Raw genomic sequence first — 20,271 nt, 5'->3', positions numbered from 1 at the left:
TCTTGTAATACAACACTGCTACAAACCCTCTTGTAATACTTTTATAACATCATTCTACACACCCTAAAACAGATAATTGCTGAGAAGACAACAGGTGATAACAATGGTCATAGATTGCAGGGACAATGTAGAAAATTGATGTTTTACGTAGATGGATACTCCTGATTAAATTTAAAGCATTCAAGAACACATTTATCAACTTCATTAAGAGATGGGCAAAGAAAAAGTACTTCTGGAATTCCATAGCATGGCTTTTTGATATCCTTAAGACAAATTGCTACATACAAACTAGACTGAATTGGTTAAGGATGAAAACTGATTCAGAATTCAAAAGTAAACTTAAAAACAAAACAAAACCCATCTGACTCATTCTTATAACTTCAGATACACTACACTGATTTTATTGCCTTCTTTTCTTCCACCTCTTCACATCTCATTTACTTTCTGGCACTGGAAGCTTTCTTTAATAGTGGCAATTAATAATTTTAATATACATTTGGTGCAAGAGTATGTTTACTTCTGAGGACTCCACATACAATCTACTAACACTACTCAAATAAGTAGCATGAATGTTAAAAAAACTTCTTTTAACCAAATACCTTTAGATTTCCCAGTCATTATGTTCTAGTAATAACTATGAACAGATCCCTTAAATAGACTTTTAAAGTATAATGGCAACAAAACTCAAGGAAAATATTAATGAATCCACTGGACTGGTAACTCATGATTCCTCAGTACTATGAACTACATTTGCCTACTTGACCACAATTAAATACATCTATTCAAATAATCCTTCTTTGTGTATAGACTAAAACATAACATTTAATAGCAAAGGTTTCAGAAAACAAGAACTTTTGCAGCAGCTTCGACCCTTCACCAGCACGATTAAAACTGTGGATAGACCTATCGTTCCTTCATCCTCTATACCTTTTAGTTCCCTGTTTATGGGAGCAAAATTAGAAAGTCTCAGGAAATACAGATGAACAATACTGCACCAAAGAGATCCTTTACACTAAAGAGATCCTTTTCATCCCAAAAATCTTCATGGGTACATTATAAAACACCTTTCAACTCTGTGAGGCATTACCACATTCAGCTGACATTCCATGGAGAAAAGTCCTTTCTGAATCTTAATTAATTGTCAAACATACTAATTAGTGCCTTCATAAATTAACTTGCTTCTTCAGTTTTTCTATATTCATGTTCAAATCCAGCACTTATTTTAGGCCTTAAATGTTGCAAGTCTATTAATAAGTTAAATTTTGAGATTAGCTACCCTTCCTCTTGCCTTTCAGAAATAACATGCATATCGTTTATTAATATTCTCAGGTTTTGAAAATTTCATCTGTCCCTCAAAATCCTGGAATAATCAGGCTGACATAGTACATATTCTTTTCACTATAACACTTTAAAAAAAAATAAAAGCCAAGCTTTTAAGTCTGAGTGTTTTTTGAGGTTCCTCCAAGATAACCTATAGGGAAAGACTGCAGTCTTCTACAGCCAAAAAGGCAGGGAAAACACCCACATTCCATAAGATGAAGGTCCCAAGATCTTAGAGGGATCTACCCCAGGACTATAAAGGTACCTAAACCCCTGAAATACTAAGAGCCTCTAGCTAGCTTATTTATCTCCCTTCTTCACAACCACCACCATTCCCTCTGCTCAGTACCCTTGCTCTTCCAGATGCTCTGATTCTCAAGTAGACTCAAAAAGTCAGATAGTGAAGCCAAGTTATAAAGCAAGAGGATGAACACTATTCTTTTATTCTTGAAAAACAAATGGGATCCTGGGCAATTCTTAAAGGTCCCCCATGGACAATCCAGTGATTTGCAAGATCCATAAATCCTCTATTAATCCAAATATTGTACTATACTTTCTGTGAAAAAGACAAGAGAGAGAACTTCCCCAGCTCTTCTGGAGGATCTAAAAATGGGCCAGCTAATTCACTGCCACACTCACAGCCCAACACACATACACAAAAACACAGTCTTGGAACAAATCTTGGCAGTGCTCATCCAGAAGCAAAACACCATCCTGCCACACATGACCCACATAACAAGTCTCCTCACAATAATTTTACTGGAGCTAACTATAGATTTGGAGAACTTGACAGAAGCCAACTATTTTTAAAAGAAATGAGAAAAACAGCATCAGGTCACCAATAAAATAAGTAAAACAGACTGAAATTTCATTGCTAAAGACAACGATACTTTCATTTTCCTCCACTGAACTGGTCACTAGCTTTTAACACAATTCAAATAACCCTGTAGGACAAACAATAGTTAGAGTGTCCCAGCAAAAAACCTGCTTTGGTCCAAAGAGAAAGATTAAAATAAAAGTGATGTTTCTTAAATTTGTACATAAAGAGGAAGACTGCAAGAATATAAGAACTTGAAGGCAGAACAGACAGAAGAAAAACATGAATTCTGGAAAATGAAAAGTACAGAAATGTCAATGAAGAACAGCAAGAAAAAAGAAAAGGGTATAGCAAGAGAGATGCCAAGTTCTGGAAAAAAATATCTGGATTCTGAAAGATATAGAGAAAGGAACCGGGAAAAGTACTGGCAATACCACTTGTGGCACACCCCTCACCATTCACACTGGCTCATACTGGGAATTGTAGCATGACCAGGACAGATACAAAGGTTTAGTGAAACAAAGCAAGACTTTGTTTCACTAAACCTCCCAAAGAAGCAGGAGCTTCAGCATCTCTGCATCCAGCATCTGCTTCATTCTTATTTGCAAAATTACTTTCAATTCTGATAGCACAAATTCAAAAAGTTCATCACAGACATCTGAATTCATTTCACTGCAGATGTTGAACTCACCTAGGCTTTATTGGACTTAGTATTTGAATAACTAGCATGGACTATATGGGAAAGCACAAGACAATATAAGGGAAAGATCTGAGCAAAGTAATCACTAAATAATTAAATAAAAACATGAAGCAGACCAGGATGATAAAGTAGAGGTCTGAAAATGAGAGCTGAGCTACCTCTGCCCCTTTCAAAAACAAGCATTAGCAGGTGAAGTGATATATATATAACAGATTGTTACAGAATTTTGTGCCAAGTATCTTGCAAACTTATGCTTTAAAAATTACTGTATTTCTTGTTTAGGTTCTTCTTGATATATTTTTTCTGTATTACTTCCCATTTATTTTTCTAAAGCAACAACGAATTCACCTTCTCCTTTCATTCTTTCAGCATCATATTTTGTCCTATTCTCTCTTCTATCTTTTGGGCTCTCTTCATTCAAACTATCTCAGCAATCCTCATGTCATTTCTTCTACAATCTCCATTTTTTTTTCCATCAGTTACACTCTCTCCCTATCTGACCTACTTCAACTTACAGAAGAATAGTAATTTTCAAGGTATGTATTAATTTTCAGCCTGTCAGCCAAGAAAATGAAAGTCCCACAACCTGCTCTCATTTTTCTGTCCATTTGTCAGTGTCCTCATAGACATTTTGCAGCCAAATGCAAGTCTTAAAAATATTAAGTTCCTGAAAGCTTGGTAAAAATCAGTCTGTATGAGGAAGATTAGAACTCCTACTAACTTCACAACCTCATGAAAGCCAAGCTGCACTTAACACTATCTCTCCCATAGCTCTTTATTGGTAAGCACCAATAAATCATCCCTGTAACTTTTTGCTAGCCATCCATTTTAGAAAGAAGCTATGAATCTTAATGTAGGTAAATGGAGGACATGGAATGGTGGAAGGCAGGAAATACAGGACACAAATTCATAGAAAAACAGGTTTCACTCCTCACACAGTAATTATTTTTCATTCTTTATCATAATGTTGTTATTCAAAGTAAAGAAATAAAGTAATTTCTGTGTCTTCACAGCATTGCGTGGAAAGGGAAAATATGGTAAGGCATCCATAAATGCAAAACCCATGGAAAACATATCTGAGAGTTCTCTAGCGTTTTTTTTCAGGCTTCTCTTTCATGGAACAGTCCTACTATGCCATTAGAATTTCTAAATCATCAACACAGAGTTGATGATTTAGAAACTCAGTAATTTGCCCATAATTTCTTCATTTAAATTTCCATTAAAATACCATGAAACAATAGCTTTTTTTTATTTAAGCAATAACTCTGTTGCTTTTATAACAATTAATGTGACCTTTTTGATGTCTGTCACTGTCATGGTTTGACCCTAATTTCAAGCCACTAATTTGGATATAACTTATTTTTCCCCAGAAGAGGGACTACACTAGCAGTGCTTGGGATAAAGGTAAAACAATAATTCTCAATATCAACTGAATAACATCACATGATGACTCAAGTATATATAAATTTGAAGGTTTTATTATTCCTGTTTTCTGGACCAATTGTCTGTAACAAAAAGTCTGTATCACATAAAAGAAAGGTTAATATTCAGCAATTTTTTCTTTATTAGATAGACTTGAATTTTAGAAACTATGATTCTATTTTCTGGCAAATGCTGCTATTATTATCTTTCAGCATGCTCCACATGTCTTTCATATCCAAGCTAAAATTAATAAAAATATTAAGATTATACTAAAATAAGAACTTCTAACATTCAAAAACATTACTGAGGTGAATCATATGCAGTTTACTGCTACTTGTACTCAACCAAAGTCATCCTCCAATTATTCATTTTCATAAAGTTTAATGGTCTTTCAGCTACTGAGAGTAACAGTAAGCCAATGGCATTTGATTAGCACAGGTTAGCACAGGACAATAAAGCATTAGCACACACAAAAACTGTCACAAAATATATGCATTTGCCACTGATCTCAGTGGAAGAAGTCTCTTTAGTGGCAAATACCAAATTAAGCCTCATATTTGAGACAGGTATTTTATTTAATCGCTACATCGAACCTTTTAACATGCTAGCCTAAGAATCACTAATTACAGTAATTTTCAAATGTAGAAATAATAAATTCTATCCAGAGACTAAGAAAGACATTTTATTTTTAAATAGCCTCTCCTGGTGAGCTGAAAAAACTGTGGAAGTAATCTCGGAAAAACAGCCTGATATAATTTTTTTTCATTGATCTCTGATCACCATAGCATTACAATGAGTCAGCAACATGAGAAAATAATCATAAATAAGAGTTTGCAAATATTCCTTATATATTTGGTGTATACTCCTAAAAGAATTAACTATTTTGCTTCTTCTGTTCAACATGATACACAGGCTTTGCATTTTTCACTTAGATCAGCAGCTTAAAAGACATTGAACCCTTTAAATGTTTATCAACTAGAAGACAGCAGTCATCTTTGTACATGACAGAAAAATAATCAAAGCCTGTAATTCATTCACTGCAGAGTTCTGACTATTGCTGAATAATAGTCTTTGTTCCCTCCTGTCTGCTTATTTTGTGCTTCCTGCATATCTGAGACTGTCTTTCCTCTCAGCAGTTTGAAATGTCATAAACTATGTGTCACATGAATATTTTTCTCCCAAATCGCTAAGGCAGTTTTCATGTTGGATGGCAGAGGGGATACAGACAGAAAAACCATGAAGTTGCTGTAAGAACCATACAAGGCACAAATGAGACCTTCCTGTCTTGAAGCTTTAATTTCCAAATGCAATAGTATTGAATAACATTCATTCCCAGTCCAGAATTAATGCTGCATCATTGCAATAGCTGAAATGCCTGTAGAGATCTCCTCATTTACATCCTCTACATATGCAAGGCCAGAGAGAGAAGGCATTCAACACAGATCCATGGCAATACTGGGGAGCTTTGTACATCTCAGAGCAGGACAATGAAAGAAGCAAAACCAAGCTTGTCAACAGAGCAAAACTATATTCAACCAGAATGTCAGTTAATTTTTGGAAAGCAGTAATTAGCAGAGCTGTAGTTTTGTTAAGGATCTCTAAAAACCTTGGTGTGCTAGGGGAAGGGCCAGAGGGAAGACCAATTATCCAGCACTGTAGGTACCAAACAACATGTGACTGTTTACTAGTTTTCTCCATTTTTATTTTTACTCTGAGCAACATTTGCTTACAGAAAAGCACTTGCTGCACACCACTTCTCACACAAGCTCAGCAACTTACTGCCCCACAACAAATTCTGTGTGCTCTGATATTCTTTAGAGGTCTGTTTGCAAAAAGCTTTTCAGAAGCAAGTTTATCACAGTTTCTGGAGTTCTCAGGTAAAATTTTCTTGAGTAGAATATAAACATTTTAGAGAAAGACTGTTGCTTAATCTTTGTTGTCACTTCTTTTCCTTAAAGAGGAATTGGTTAAGCAGAAGTTTAACAGTTAGCATGCTAAATTTAGAAAATTGGAAAGGGGAAGGGGAGCTAAGGGTCTATACTGTAGTGTCTTGAAGAAAATGAGACAAAAGACCTAAAACTTTAAATGTTTCTGGAGGACCTAAATGATTAATGTATTTTTCTCAGGCAACACTGGAAAAATGAAACATTAATACAAAATTTATAAAAGGGAAGATCACAGCATAAAGAAATTAATTTCACAAATATCTTAAAGGGTCTGTAAAACACTTGACTAATGCAAATCCCAATTTCTTCCTTAATACTTCCACATCTAGTGATGTTTACTTATAAAACTATTGAGCCTAAATTACATAATTTTAGATTGCTCAAAGTTTCTGATTCATTTAAAGATCAGCATTTCTCTATTGCCAAAAAATATTTTATTTCTTTGGAACACAGATGGTGAAAGCCTAAAACTTCATCACATCAGCAATTTCCTCTGTACTTTTCTGAATCATCAGCTGCTCAATTGTGTCAGTTCTGATATTACATTAGGCCATAATGAAATAAATACTAAATTAATACAGAAGAGAGGGGAATGTGAGTCTTCTACACACCTTTATTTTGATTTTTCCCCAATATTGGGGAAAAAAAAGGTATTTTTTCCTAGTGTGGTACAGGTCAGAAAATTAACACTGATGACTTGAGCAAAACAAGTTACAATTATACTAAATATCTGAGAACTACTGAAGTCACAGAGAAAAAAACATATAGCTAAATTTATCTTCTCTATTGAGCAAGTCCCAGTGTGTTACTAAGTCATTTCTGAAACAAGAAAGGGTTCATATATTAGCTTTTCAATTACCCCAAGTAATTGCCCTAGAAAATCTCTACATTTTGAAACACTTCAGTACTGCATCTACGCAATTAGATATAACAGCCAAGATCTTTCAGGTTTAATTTCAACATAGATACATCAATCCTGATGATACTTAGATGTCTAGATAATCAATACTTTAAATCTAGGCACATGCATACCCAGTAACATGTGCATTAACTACTTCAAATGTATTTTGATTGTCCAGTAGAAAGGACAATTTACAAGTGACTGTGAAGAAAAATCTGAAAGATTTATTTTCTTTCACTGGAAAATAAAACTGTATTACCACAAACTGCTGACAGTGTTTCAAGATCTAAAAATCACATCTTCCCCTTGCCAATCTATTATTTAAAACATCACTGAGCTCTAAACCAAAAAAATGACAGTATCAAGACAGTTTTCTAATGTCAGCAAAACACCATAGCTGGTAATCAGAAATTAATTGTTTCCATGGGCTTGTTAAAGTACAACAATTTTTCCCATCATTTGGAAATAGTTCCATATTAACATGTGAAAAACTAGGTCCCACTGCTGAGCTTAACGATCCAATTTTTTTTTTTTCCCTCAACACCATTTTCCCTGTAAGAAAAAAAACAGATAGAAAACACACATCTTCTAAATTTAATTTAAAAATTGACATGTTTAAGAAAAATGTTTTAAAACTTTTAAAAAGTTTTAATAAATCAACTTTTCCCTTTAATACTAAAGTAACATACCAGTTTAATGGCAAATGAAAAATAGATGCCACTTGGTCTTTAAACTCAAAACTGATTCCCATTTTGCAGCAAAGCCATGTATGTCCTCCTTCCTTAAGAAATCTGTAACCTTCCAACACAGCACTGTTGCAAATTTCTAAGTCTAGGTACCACGTCAGCAAATGCACCACAAGTGCCAGATGTGATAATATAGTATAGATTAGTACTTATTGCTAACGCGCTGACCACATGCCAAAAGAGTGATTTTACAGTTTTGTCATGTGCAGATCAAAGAACTTATTAAAACTGGCAATATCGGGGTTCTCAGATGGACAGAGAAATTAGAATGCACATTTATAGCACAAGCATTATACAACAACCAAGTGGTATTAAATTACCACTTCCTCTTTTTCTCATCTGGACAGTTTGATTAGCATCCTGTGTAAACTTTTCTGAGTCTTAAGCTACAAGACACAAACCAAAGCACAGTTCCAATTTACAGCACACTTCACTGCTGATCCAAGTAATGTGACTACAGTTTAAACAGAATAATGCTTAGGCAAGTGAATAAATACCTCACATATGAATCAAATGGAAAAAACTAATCAATTGCATGATCTTGAACATATATCATGTTCATATATCATATGCATTATGCTGACAGCTTCCTCAGCAGGCTGAATGAACAATTCCCCTCACACCACACTATTTGAAAAAATATTGAAGATTATTTTTACGTTTAACATTGTTATTTTAGATTGCTTCAGATTAAGACTTTCCAGTACCTTATTAATTTAATTTCTGACTGCTTTTCTTTTAAGTTATTCTTCATATTCTCTCATCAATGAGATGAAAATCAGTCTGAACTAGTTCTCCCAGAAGACTTTTTATGATTTTAATAATAAAATCTTTCCTATTTTAAATTAAATAAGTTGATAAAACAACTATATAACACCAGCTCACAAGCTACAAGGTAGTTTTTCTAATTGATTAATGGCAAAAGCATTTGCAGAATAATAACACAAGTAGCAAAGTAGGGAAGAACAGTGTCAAGATAGTAAAGGAAATTTATTTTGTACTAACATTCACAAAAAGCAGAGAATACCCTATTTCCCTCCAGATTTAGCACTGTAGTGAGATTCATTATGCATTAAGTAAAATCACATCACTTCCACAACTACACAGACGGATAGTTCTTAGTCAAGTCATGGGTAGAAGAATAGGACATGAATCAAGCATATGACAACATTTGAGCACTACCAATGGAATCTCCTGCTTTTTGTCAGATGTCATTGGTCCATCCTGCATTTCCTATCACTAAGGCCATTTCCATTCTTCTCAAAGTAACAATGATGTATGCATGCCACAGCTCAAAGCACTTCCTTTCACTTGGCTCCTCATTTTAACTAGTTTGTACTTCAAGTACAAGGGCTAGAAACTATTGTGACACATCTCTGTGAACCTGAAGAAGAGAGCAACAAGAGCAGTAGCAAATGGTGCAACAGTCATTCCTCCTGCTCTTTGTGTCTGGGAGAGACAAAGACAACCTCTCTAATGAGATACTTCTTTTCCTTATTTTTCCCTTTGTGCCTAGAAGAATGAAGTTGAGTAACAGCAAAGCTTTTCTCTTTTTCAGCACAGAAAACAGAATATGTTCAGATGCCAGTAAAGAACAGGCACAAAGATCTCCAGAGATCTTAAAGGGTTGATATTAAAGGTAAATTAGATGAGCATCTTCCAAGAGATGAAGCCACATATGGTGTCATAGCACCACTAATCACTTCCTGTATCCAGCACGCAAACACTACAAATACAAATGTAATTTAGCCAGGAGCAAAATTTCAAGCAGAAGCAACTAAGAGTAAAAGTTAAGATCTGTCCCTTGAAATTCTGTCATGTGTTATCTGAAAAAGAATACTCTGCACAACAGGCAGCTTCTCGGTTGTACAGGGTTAGTTCTATATAATAATTGAACAGAAATCACAGATAAGGAGGAAAAGTTGCTAAAGTACATTGCTAAAATGTAGTACCACAGAAAAATATAATTAATTATTTTGCTTTATAGTTTCCTTTTATGTTAAAGTCCTCAAGAACTTTGAAACATAAAAATTTTAGGATTCTCAAAACTGCACATCAAGTGAAAATTTCTGCAGTAACAGCTTTACATACCAAAAGCATATTTTGCAAACAAAAAGCTCAGAAAACAAAATTAGTCTAATTTGTTTCTGGAGAGAAAAAAAAATGCAGGCTTGGTTTTTTTCCACGTTAAACCACCATAAAACCATGTAATAATTAAATACATGCATCTCATTCAAGGACATTTTTTGTGACATTACAAAACAGCAATTTTTTGGTTTTCTATATCCACATGCAAAAGTAAAATGTCCACCAAGCCCAAGCAAATTCTGTCCTATTCTATCATATTATTAAGTGAAATATCATAAATTTCAGGACAGTGCAAATTACATACACAGAAAAAGTAAGCAAATTGCAAGGTTTACAGTAGTTCAACCTCCATATGACAAAAACAATAGTAGAGAACTCATTAACATATAACCAGAATTTCAAATATTTCAATATGGTAAAGGTTTTAATGTATCTCAGAGCTATCAAAAATTGTATAACAAGAAGTTATAATACATATCACAAGACAGTAACTGTTCTATCATAAGGAGTCAATAAGGTAATCACATACTCAGGATTTCATGCATTAGTTCAGCCCATGCAGGGAGCAGAGTCAAACAGCATAAAAGAATTTCACGAGACTTGGGGAATTTTAGGAGTACTCCATAACAGCCTGACAGAAAAAGTTATTTTGGAATAGACTGAGTTTATTTAGAAGAAACCCAATCTCAAATTGATTGTGCTGAGCACTGTCGTGTGGCAGACAAAAAAATTAAAGCAATCTTTAAGTACAGACTCTTGAACACAAAACAAAGATGAGAGGGATAGGAAATGATTTGTTCAGTTCCATATTAGTAGTATCACAGAAGGTAATAGCATAATGAAAACTAAGTAATACCAGGTATAGCTCTAAGACCTTTGGAAAGTATATCTGAGTATATATATCTTAAAGAAAAACAAAGCCTTCCTAAAAAAAAATCCAGAAGTATTTACCTTTGGAAATCTCTGCAGTCTATGCTTTTATTACAAGCATTTCAAATTGCTTTCACTGTGAACATAAAAATACTTACAAGAGGCTAAATACAATGCACTGTGCTATTAATAAATGCATATTGTCAGACAATAATTAAGTAAAAAGAAGATTAAATCTTGGCATGACAAATTTCAACATTATCTTTAGAAGTACAAAATTATTGTAGAAATACTTAAAACTTCATTCTCATGGGGTAAAGGTTAATAAAGCACAAATAGGAACAATCTACAGCATGTGAATCCTAAAACTAAAAGAGCAGCTGGCTCAACTAAGTGATAATGGCAGGATAAATAGCTACAGACTTTTAAAGAAAGGCAATACTGTAGAGAAGCAATAATTATGTCTGTGGAAGAATGATTCATATATGATTACCATCATGGAACTTCATCCCAACTTCCATTAGAATTCAATCAGCACCACTTGCAAGGAAAAAAATAAATGCACATACTGGAGCCATAAAATAGCTTCTAACCATAGACTGTGTACCACTACCCATTTATTTGCATAAGTGCCTTTAAAGCTGAAGGTTGTAATACATAACGTGAGCATAAGGGAAAAGGTTTGATGAAGAACTGATGGACAGTATCACCAGCACTATACTTTATGTTAAGAGAAACTACACACAAGTGCCTTTTCTCACCTATGGTTTTTTCTAATCGGATTCTTTCTCATGTATCACTTGTCAATATCTAGGCAAAAAGACTGAGAACTATTTTCATATTGGGAGGGAGAAAGGAGAAAACAGAATTATATATACACAAACACCTTGGCACGGCGGTACTTCCCTTAAAAAAACAAGATGCATAGGAGCAAAAAACAAGGCTTCAAAGCTTTCTTAAAGCATAGAAGAACAAAGATATGAATAATTAGTTTCTAAAATGGTTATGTATATATTCTCGTAACTTTAAAATGTCTGCCTCCACGTATGGCTCCAGCCTTCTGCTTCTGGAAGCCAAGCAACAGTCCACGGCACGCTCTAGCAACCTGAAACTACAAGACCAAAAAGACACAAGTTTCTTATGGAAACAGTGACAATATTAACTGTCATCATGCAAGCAGTACAACTTTAATCATATTTTATAGGTACAAGATCCATTTAATAAGAAATCCAAGGAGCAACATGTAAAATGGCAAAAGACCAAGAACAGATAGCCAAGAAACATAAATCTGATCCCAGGATACCTGTGCTACAATTGTACAGTTCAATGCCTGGTGAGTGTAGTTAATGCATAAAAAACCCACATCAGGGTTGCTGATCTTGATTTTCCTTTTATTCACAGGCCAAATAGATGAAGTAAACTCAAAGGAATGGAACAAGCTGGTAGACCTATAGGTCTGCTAGGACATGCTGCCTATTAAGTACAGGACATGAAAGATGTACTACTGAAAATTATTCACTGATGACATCTGACAAAAATGCCACTTGTGCATTAAGGAGAATGCTTCAATACACGCTGGAAACAAAGGCTCCTGTCAAGAGCCTCAATGGAAAACAGGCACAGAGTTCGCCCAATCTGTATTACCCTCTGGTTCCCTCTGTGGAGCTCTTTTTTTCTTTCGCTCAGATTGGCTCTTACCAATGAGCAGCAGATGTGTTTGCAGCCTGACAAGCATTTTTGCTGACCTCCATGAGGGACTCTGCAGAATCCTTCCTGAAGAGGAGCAAAATAACACAGAGTGCCCTGAACTACATACATGCCTTCACTTGACTGTAGCATAGGGTCCTAAAGAAGCAAATTCTGAATTACTATTCTCAACATTTCTTTGCACTAATGTAGCAACCATTCAGAGACAGTTAAGATGACTAATTAGGTATCATGGTGCATGGCAAATACTTGCCTACTAAATAATTCAAAAGGGTAAAAGGTGTATTTGCAAATCTTCACTTGCACAGTTAAAATGACAGATTGATACTAATAGGTCCAACATTTAAATTAACAACAATTTAAATTAATATTCTTGCCTCAATTCAGGGTGAAAAAACTACAGTAATTTGCACAATCCTTTAGGAGTACTTAATCCTGGGCTAGATTTCTTACTTCCAGTAACACGTATTTTTCAGTATAAAAACCACTACAGCTACAGAATTTTACCCAGAATGTGACCGATGAAGCACTGGGAAGTGTGCCATGGGTTTTTTAATCAATACCACACCACCCAGCAGTTCATAGACAGGAAAGTCCACACAGCCTAATCTATCCAAAGTGTCCAAGCAAATTTGTTAAGTATAGTGAAGGAAATAAAACTTCTGCTTGAAAACTTCATTTCTGAAAGGGAGGAAAAAGTCCTTTTAAACAGTTTTGTGGCTTATAAATAATCAATTTTATAGACATTTCATACATGACTCATGTTTCAGTTTTCTAAGCAGTGTCCTTCATGGCAGCTTAGTCTTTCAATAACAACACAGCTAATCAATCAAGTAGTGGAAAAGTTATCTGTCAGGGTTAGGAACTGACATCTTTGCTGTGGCTGCACTAAATGAAGATGCCTGCATGCACATGCACAACTGGGGAGTCAGCAGAGCATTCAAGGCTTCTTTACCAGCAGGATATGTTGAGAAACATTAATTTCATGCATTCCTGTTTACAGGTGAAGGTATAATGGGAAAAAATAACTCCTCATCCCAGTCCACTCACACATTAATAAAACACACAGATGTAGGATGCTGATGTTAGAATAAGCACAGGGAAACCATTCTCTCCCTCAAAAAATAAACAAATAAACTCTATGGACAGCTAGCTCATCTCTTTTTGAGTTATAACTGCTGTACCACTTGTACTCCAGTCCTAGTGAATAAAACAAGAGCTTTAGTCAGAAATCAGTGGGGATTGTCAAGGTAAACAAGAGACCTAACAAATTTCTCACTGACCACAATGACACTGTGCTTTGAAAATGTATACACAGACAAGATGTTCAGTAATCTAAGGACAGCCTTTGCTGTTACACTTCCTAAGGAAGCAGCTAAGGCAGCACATACTCTTTAAATAAGCTTGTGTTACTTTTCTGACACATAACAACAAAACTTTTTCAGTTCATTTCTACAACTACATATTGAGAGTTAATGTAGGTTTACTTTCAATCCTGCAGGGAAAAAGCACATGTTTGCTTTTGCTTCCTGTCTCATTCAGAAGCAATATACTGGGAGCCTGTGCATGTACAACCTGTACAATCTACCCCATTTTTCTTGCAAAAGAGCTCAGAAAGATCACAAATCAGCGTGCATTTTAATATATAAAAATGTATATAAAGCACAAATTCTTTGCTTTTATCCTAGTAAAAATGCCAGATATGTTTTTTTAAACTACTTATGTCCTTTATGTCAGCAGCAGGTGTCATTTCTCAGCTATAAAATTAGAGTTCAATTTGCCTCACCTAACTTTACTCTAGGAAAATTACAGTTTCCCTTTTTTTTTTTAAAGACCAAACTTTTAAACCATGACATTTCCAGAGGCCAATTTATCTCATGAAAAAACCAGACTGCTGATGCAGTTGTGGAAATATACTTTCTCTAGAATAGCTCTATGAGCTCCTGTAACTAGGTCAACCTTCATTTTTCCTTCTTAGACATCTGAAGATCAACAAAAGAAAAATCTAGCCCCTGTTTGCATGTTGACCCATTCCAGCAATTGTACCAAAAAAAGTTTCAATAACTGCTGGAATCCATTAGAAGTCCATGGTAGTCTGCTCCAGGCAGGTGCAACCTCATTGCCTCATGCAGATGACAAATGCTAACCTATTTCAAAACTGAGAAGAATATTGAAATCTTAAAAATGCAAAAAAAAAATCAGTAAACTTAGGCAGCAATTTCTATTTATGCTCACTGTATTTATTCTTTATGTTTATTTACACTTCAGAGATATTTATTCACAAACTCGCTCATAGGAGCAATGCAAAGTCAAAGCAGACACTTAACTTGGCTAGAAGAGGCCTCTGCTGGCAGTTGTGAAGTACAGCTTCTCATCATTCTAGAATATATGAATTTTGATTACATCATTTTCTGTAGCAAAAAAGCTACAGAAAGCAGACCAAGGAGTTAGATTTGCAGTGAACATTTACATATTACTGCTCATCTCTAAAGCACTAATAATTTCAGCCCATCCCTCTTCATAGCTACACCACAGCTGTCAAATTAAAGTTGCACGTAGCTAAGACTAAGATGACAGCCTTCACTAATCACAAAGGACACCACTCCCAGCAGTGAAACTGAGGGATGTGTTTTTACAGCAAAACCCAAAGTCCTGGTCTCCAACACCACACAGACTCCCATCAGCCATGGATCATGCATTCCAGCACCAGCAGAAGAGCAATCAGGTTACAGCACATTACATGCACCACCATCTGCATCCAACAGGACAGACAACAGATGCATTTCAAACACACATGTGAGACAAGGAAAAACAAAAAGCTGGCCTGATGTTCATAATGCTGACACAAGTAATAGTCAGAGGCAAACAGTCAGACCTGTAACAGCTGATAATTTGCTTATTGGTTGGACTGGAGTAAAAGTAATTCCATTAGCATTTAAGAGCCCACAGAGAGAACAAAGCAGACCAATGGACAGCTGATGACTTTCTCTGGAATGGCCAACTTTTCTACTGATCTTTTGGACCTTGACACTGGCATCTCAGGAAGGGAATAACAAGTCACGTTACCCAAACTGATGCTGTAAGCCACTATCAACTGTAACAGCTGCCACAAGCAGCTCCTCTTGGGATGAGACTAGAGCTGTAGTTCCATCCATCTGTTTACACTAGCAATCACCTTAAAAACTGTCCAGGATGCAAATTAAATTTAAAAAGTTTCAGTGTTACATAATGCAACCAACTAATGCACAAATGCAAACCACTAATTATTTTCAGCTGAGCAAAACAGACAAGATCTAAAGAAGAAGAGAATTTAACATTTCTCCCATCAGACCAGCTAGCATACAGCCAAACTAACATAACAGCAATGCTAACTAAAAACATTTACTGTTTGGTATTTATTATAATAAACAGCTGAACTGCCTAGCCAACAAGCACTATACTTTTTTTAAATGATTCTCTTAATTCTTAATAGTAAACTTTTAAACAACAGGTCCATCTATTCCATCTTTTAGAGAGGCGGAGAACCTCTCCTACAAGGAAACACTAAGAATTGGGGTTGTTCAGCCTGGAAAAGAGAGTTTTGGGGTGACCTAATTGCAGCCTTCCTGTACCTGAAGGGAGCCTGCAATAAAGATGGAGAGACAGTTTCTACAAGAGCATGTAGTGACAGAACAAGGAGGAAGAGCTTCAAACTGAGAGAAGGGTTAGATTAGATATTAGGAAAAAAAAAAACACCTTCATTGCAAGGGCAATGAGGCACTGAACAAGCTGCTCAGAGAAGCTGTGGATGCCCCAGCCCTGAAAGTGTTCAAGGCCAGACTGGATGGGACTCTGAGCAACCTGATCTAATAGAAGATGCTCCTGTCTATGGCAGGGGTGTTGAAACTACAAGATCTTTGAAGTCCCTTTGGACCCAAACCACTATATGATATTTTTATTTATGTCCCAGTTACTTAAAAGATGTTCAGGACAGAACATGAGAATGAGAAAAAAATCTTCATGGAGTACCCAAATTTAAAGAACATATTTGCAAAATATTGCACAACTAAAGCTCTGCATTTCCTATGCACAGCTACATTTTTTCCTCATGGCATTTCAGTGCAGGTCCAACCCAACAAAACAGACTTAACTGCTCTTTCAAAGAGACATTTTGTTTTCAAAGAATGACAGCTCAAATCTTCAAAGAAGGAAAAAGAATTACCTAAAAAAAAATCATTTTACTTGTCCAGAAGAGATTATAAAGTATTTATTATGGCCAAAATTTCACTTCATATTGATGACAGTAACTCAACACATTTCATTTTTTACAGCTAGAAAGTACATCCAAGTAACAAGAAATACACTTCAAACAAAGAAATGAAAACACTTCAACAAGAACATCAAATTTATATGAGGCAACTGATAGCTACACATATAAGTACACAATTTGTAACACATACAGAACCAGACAGCAGAACACTGCCAATAGCAAATGCACAACATGGGTCTTTCCTCCTATAATCTATTCCATCCCATCCCACTGGCAGTCCCTCAGATCAATGAAACTGAGGAGAAATACAAGCTTTGCCATAGAGTAGCAGACCAATGGTCCATCTTTCCCTTTATCATATTTAATGTGTTTATATGTTACCTGACCAGAAGCAAGGCCCTTACTGAGCAAACACAGAATGACAAAACACTTGTCTACACAATCAAGATATTCCAAGTATATAGAGTCAGGTATGTGCCTGATCTGCCCTATTTAAACATCTGTACAAGCTGAGTTAGCTATATACGAAACCATATTGCCCAACATTAGAAACTGCAGGCAGAAGAAGTATTTGATGGAATCACACACCTTTTTCCAAGCCCATGGCTGCTCTCATTCCTGTGGTTAACTCAGTACGCTACAGTCACTAGGTGTGAGTTAAGAAAGCTGCAGACATTTCACTATCTTCTGAGTAATTTGTTCAGGGCCATAAAATGAACAAGTGAACCCAGCTTGAATTAGGACCCAAGGGGTTGTTAGCCATGGTCCTGCAGGACTGTGGATTTGCCAGATTAAGGAAACTCTCAGCTCTAGCAGAAGCAGTAAGTGCTCTGTCAGTGACATCAAAGACTTCCACAAAGAAGAAAAGAACTTTCTGGTACCCAGGAATTTCAAACTAGGTATTCTGAGAAGCGTAAATGCTGCTTTTTCTCCACAACCCAAGAATTCATATACCTTAAATCAAAACACTGCTTTCTAAAAATACAGATAAACAACACTAAGGCACATTATTGCAGATCTACAACTAGATGAAGACCTTAATGTACAACAGCAAGAAAATAAAAAAGATAAAGGTTTTGCCAAAGACAGCAAGGATGTCAGAAAGATGAAGACTCAGAAATTATGGAAAAGCAATTTTCAGGCAGAAGTCTGATTAAATCATACCCTCTGCTTGAAAGTAAAGAATATGTATTCTGACATTATTTTGAGTCCTGAAACATAATTCTCTTTCAATGCTAAAGCAAACGTCTGGTCCATGCAATATGCATGTACTCTGCACTTACGATACAGAACAAAAAATACAAAACAAAGCAGAAAAATGTAGGTTTTTTTAAAACAGGCTAGGTTGTTTTTAAATTAATATGCATCATTTCCTTACCTTGCAAACAGTCTCTGTATCCCATGGTAAGATGGTTCTCAGATCAATAACTTCACAGGACACACCAAGCTTTTCTTGAGCCATTGCTGCCACCTCTTTGATCACATGCACCTGAAAAAACAATGTATCATCACCAAATAATCTAAATTGTACAAATTGCTCTAAATTACACATCTGGAATACAAGCAGTAATTTAACATATCACTGGCATGTTAAGTAGGGACATTTCTATTCAATAATAATAATTTCGTATTTAGTGCATTCTTCTTATTTAGTACCTAATAATTCCCAGTATTTTAGAAGCACTCCAAAAAGTAAATTCACTGAAGAATCACTGAGAACAAAATTTGCTTTCTAGAGAAGTGTCTTTCAGTGAATGGTATCAGTCCTCATTATTTTTTTTTAATCAGCTTGAATGACTTTTGGAAGATTTTTGTTAGGACTGTAACTAAGCTAATACCCAAACACATCAGAGTAATGTATTTTAATGTAGCAGTCCCATGCAATCCAGCAAGCAGCATTAAATACATTCAGAAATGCTACACTGCACCATATCTGATCTTAGCCAAAAAGCCGAGAAATACTTCTAGCAGTCCCAGTAATTACTCTGACTTATTGAAATATAGCCAAGTGATCATCTCCAAAGCATTATCTTATGAACAGCTAGGAGAAAAAGTAATTACTACTACCTGTAAATATCCAGTTCCTGATCCCCACAGTCAAAGCATACAGCAGTAGCATGACATCATAACTATTTGTTGTTCTTCCAACACAAGTTTAACACCAACAATACAAATGCTGCATTACCTGATTACTACAATTAACATTCTACTAAAACAAAAAAAGTATTCCCGTCTAGCAGGAGGCTATCACTAAACTGGAACACTGATTATTTCTTATCCACCAGTCAAGGAATCTTTTTATTTAATAGCAGTGAATCACAGTAGATATTAATCATCCACATCTATACCCATCCTTTACATAAGGTGTATTAAGCCAAGAACAGAAAAGAATGTAACGCTATACACATTCAAAACTGTATCTTGACATTAGGTTATAATACACTTTTCAGCAAAACGTATTTTAAGCATTGGCTTCTCTAAAACAAATATTTGCAAGCAAATGCTCCAACATGGAAAATAAGAACTGTTACAACTCAGATTATCCTCCACAAATATCTCAGCAACATTTGCTCATGAGATATGAGGGTAGAAAAATTTCTCAATATGATGTTGCCAATAAACTCTGGTGCTCTCTTTATTGTTAGAACATTTCACAATAAAGGTTTAGACTGTGGCAAATGACCTCCATCAAGCAACTTCTAGGCTTAGTTAAGAAGTTGAAGCCAAGGACTATCCCCAGTAATCAATTTGGATGAAGTCATCTTCATCTTGAAGGCACCAGAATTTCACAACCTGGACATGGTCAGGCAGTGTCAGTTGCCCAAAGATCAGAGGGCATTAATAAATCCTACATGTTCAAAACTCTTTGTCACAAAAGTTGTCAGCTCCTCTCCTCTAAAAGCTTCTCAGATACAACTAGGCCAAGAAAATAGCAACTTCTGATTAGTCCAAGCTAGACTCAAAATTTCTTTTCTGTAATTCTGGTGTACAAAGATGTATTTTCTTAAAAGCTTTTTTGGTATTTGCAGACCCTTATTCGGCAGGGGGAGAGGGGAAGCAGGGGGGGTTGCCAGTGATGTTCCTGAACAGCTTTGAAATGTAACTGTTAGAGTCAAACCCATACCAATCCCTACTGTTCCATGGATTTTTAACTTTCTGTAGAAAGGGACCCCAAAGTTACACTTCTTTAAATCATGCAATGAAGATCTATCCTTTCCATTCAGCATACCATTTTCTTTCCCACTGCCCTCCTCAGAGTTACATCTCACTGCCCCATTCTTAAATCTATCATTTTCATAATCATAGAAAAATCATTAGCCTGATGCACAGGTACCTCTTCCACACTTCCAGAGTCATCTTCAACCAAAAATGAGCAAAAAACTTACACAAAAAAGTAGTTTTCATAGAAATTTAAACACTGGCAAACATTCATCCCAGCACACAGTAATGGAAGACACACACATTTTAATGTCTGGCACTTGAGCTTGCATGCAAACATCACCTA

At 35.6% G+C, this 20,271-nt stretch overlaps 1 protein-coding gene across 2 annotated transcripts in view; it reads right to left on the bottom strand.

Moving 5' to 3' along the window:
* BCKDHB (branched chain keto acid dehydrogenase E1 subunit beta) overlaps window positions 1-20,271 on the bottom strand; it is a 104,846-nt gene that overhangs the window by 52,564 nt on the left and 32,011 nt on the right. For both annotated transcript variants that reach the window (XM_064412523.1, XM_064412524.1), the window contains exon 8: window positions 18,145-18,255. In XM_064412523.1, the coding sequence (XP_064268593.1) occupies window positions 18,145-18,255 (111 nt within the window). The remainder of the gene's footprint in view (window positions 1-18,144; window positions 18,256-20,271) is intronic.

Source organism: Passer domesticus, chromosome 3 (assembly GCF_036417665.1).
Source record: "Passer domesticus isolate bPasDom1 chromosome 3, bPasDom1.hap1, whole genome shotgun sequence".
NCBI lineage: Eukaryota > Metazoa > Chordata > Aves > Passeriformes > Passeridae > Passer > Passer domesticus.
The sequence above is the reverse complement of the archived record's forward strand: the minus strand, read 5'-3'. Positions and strand labels throughout refer to the sequence as shown.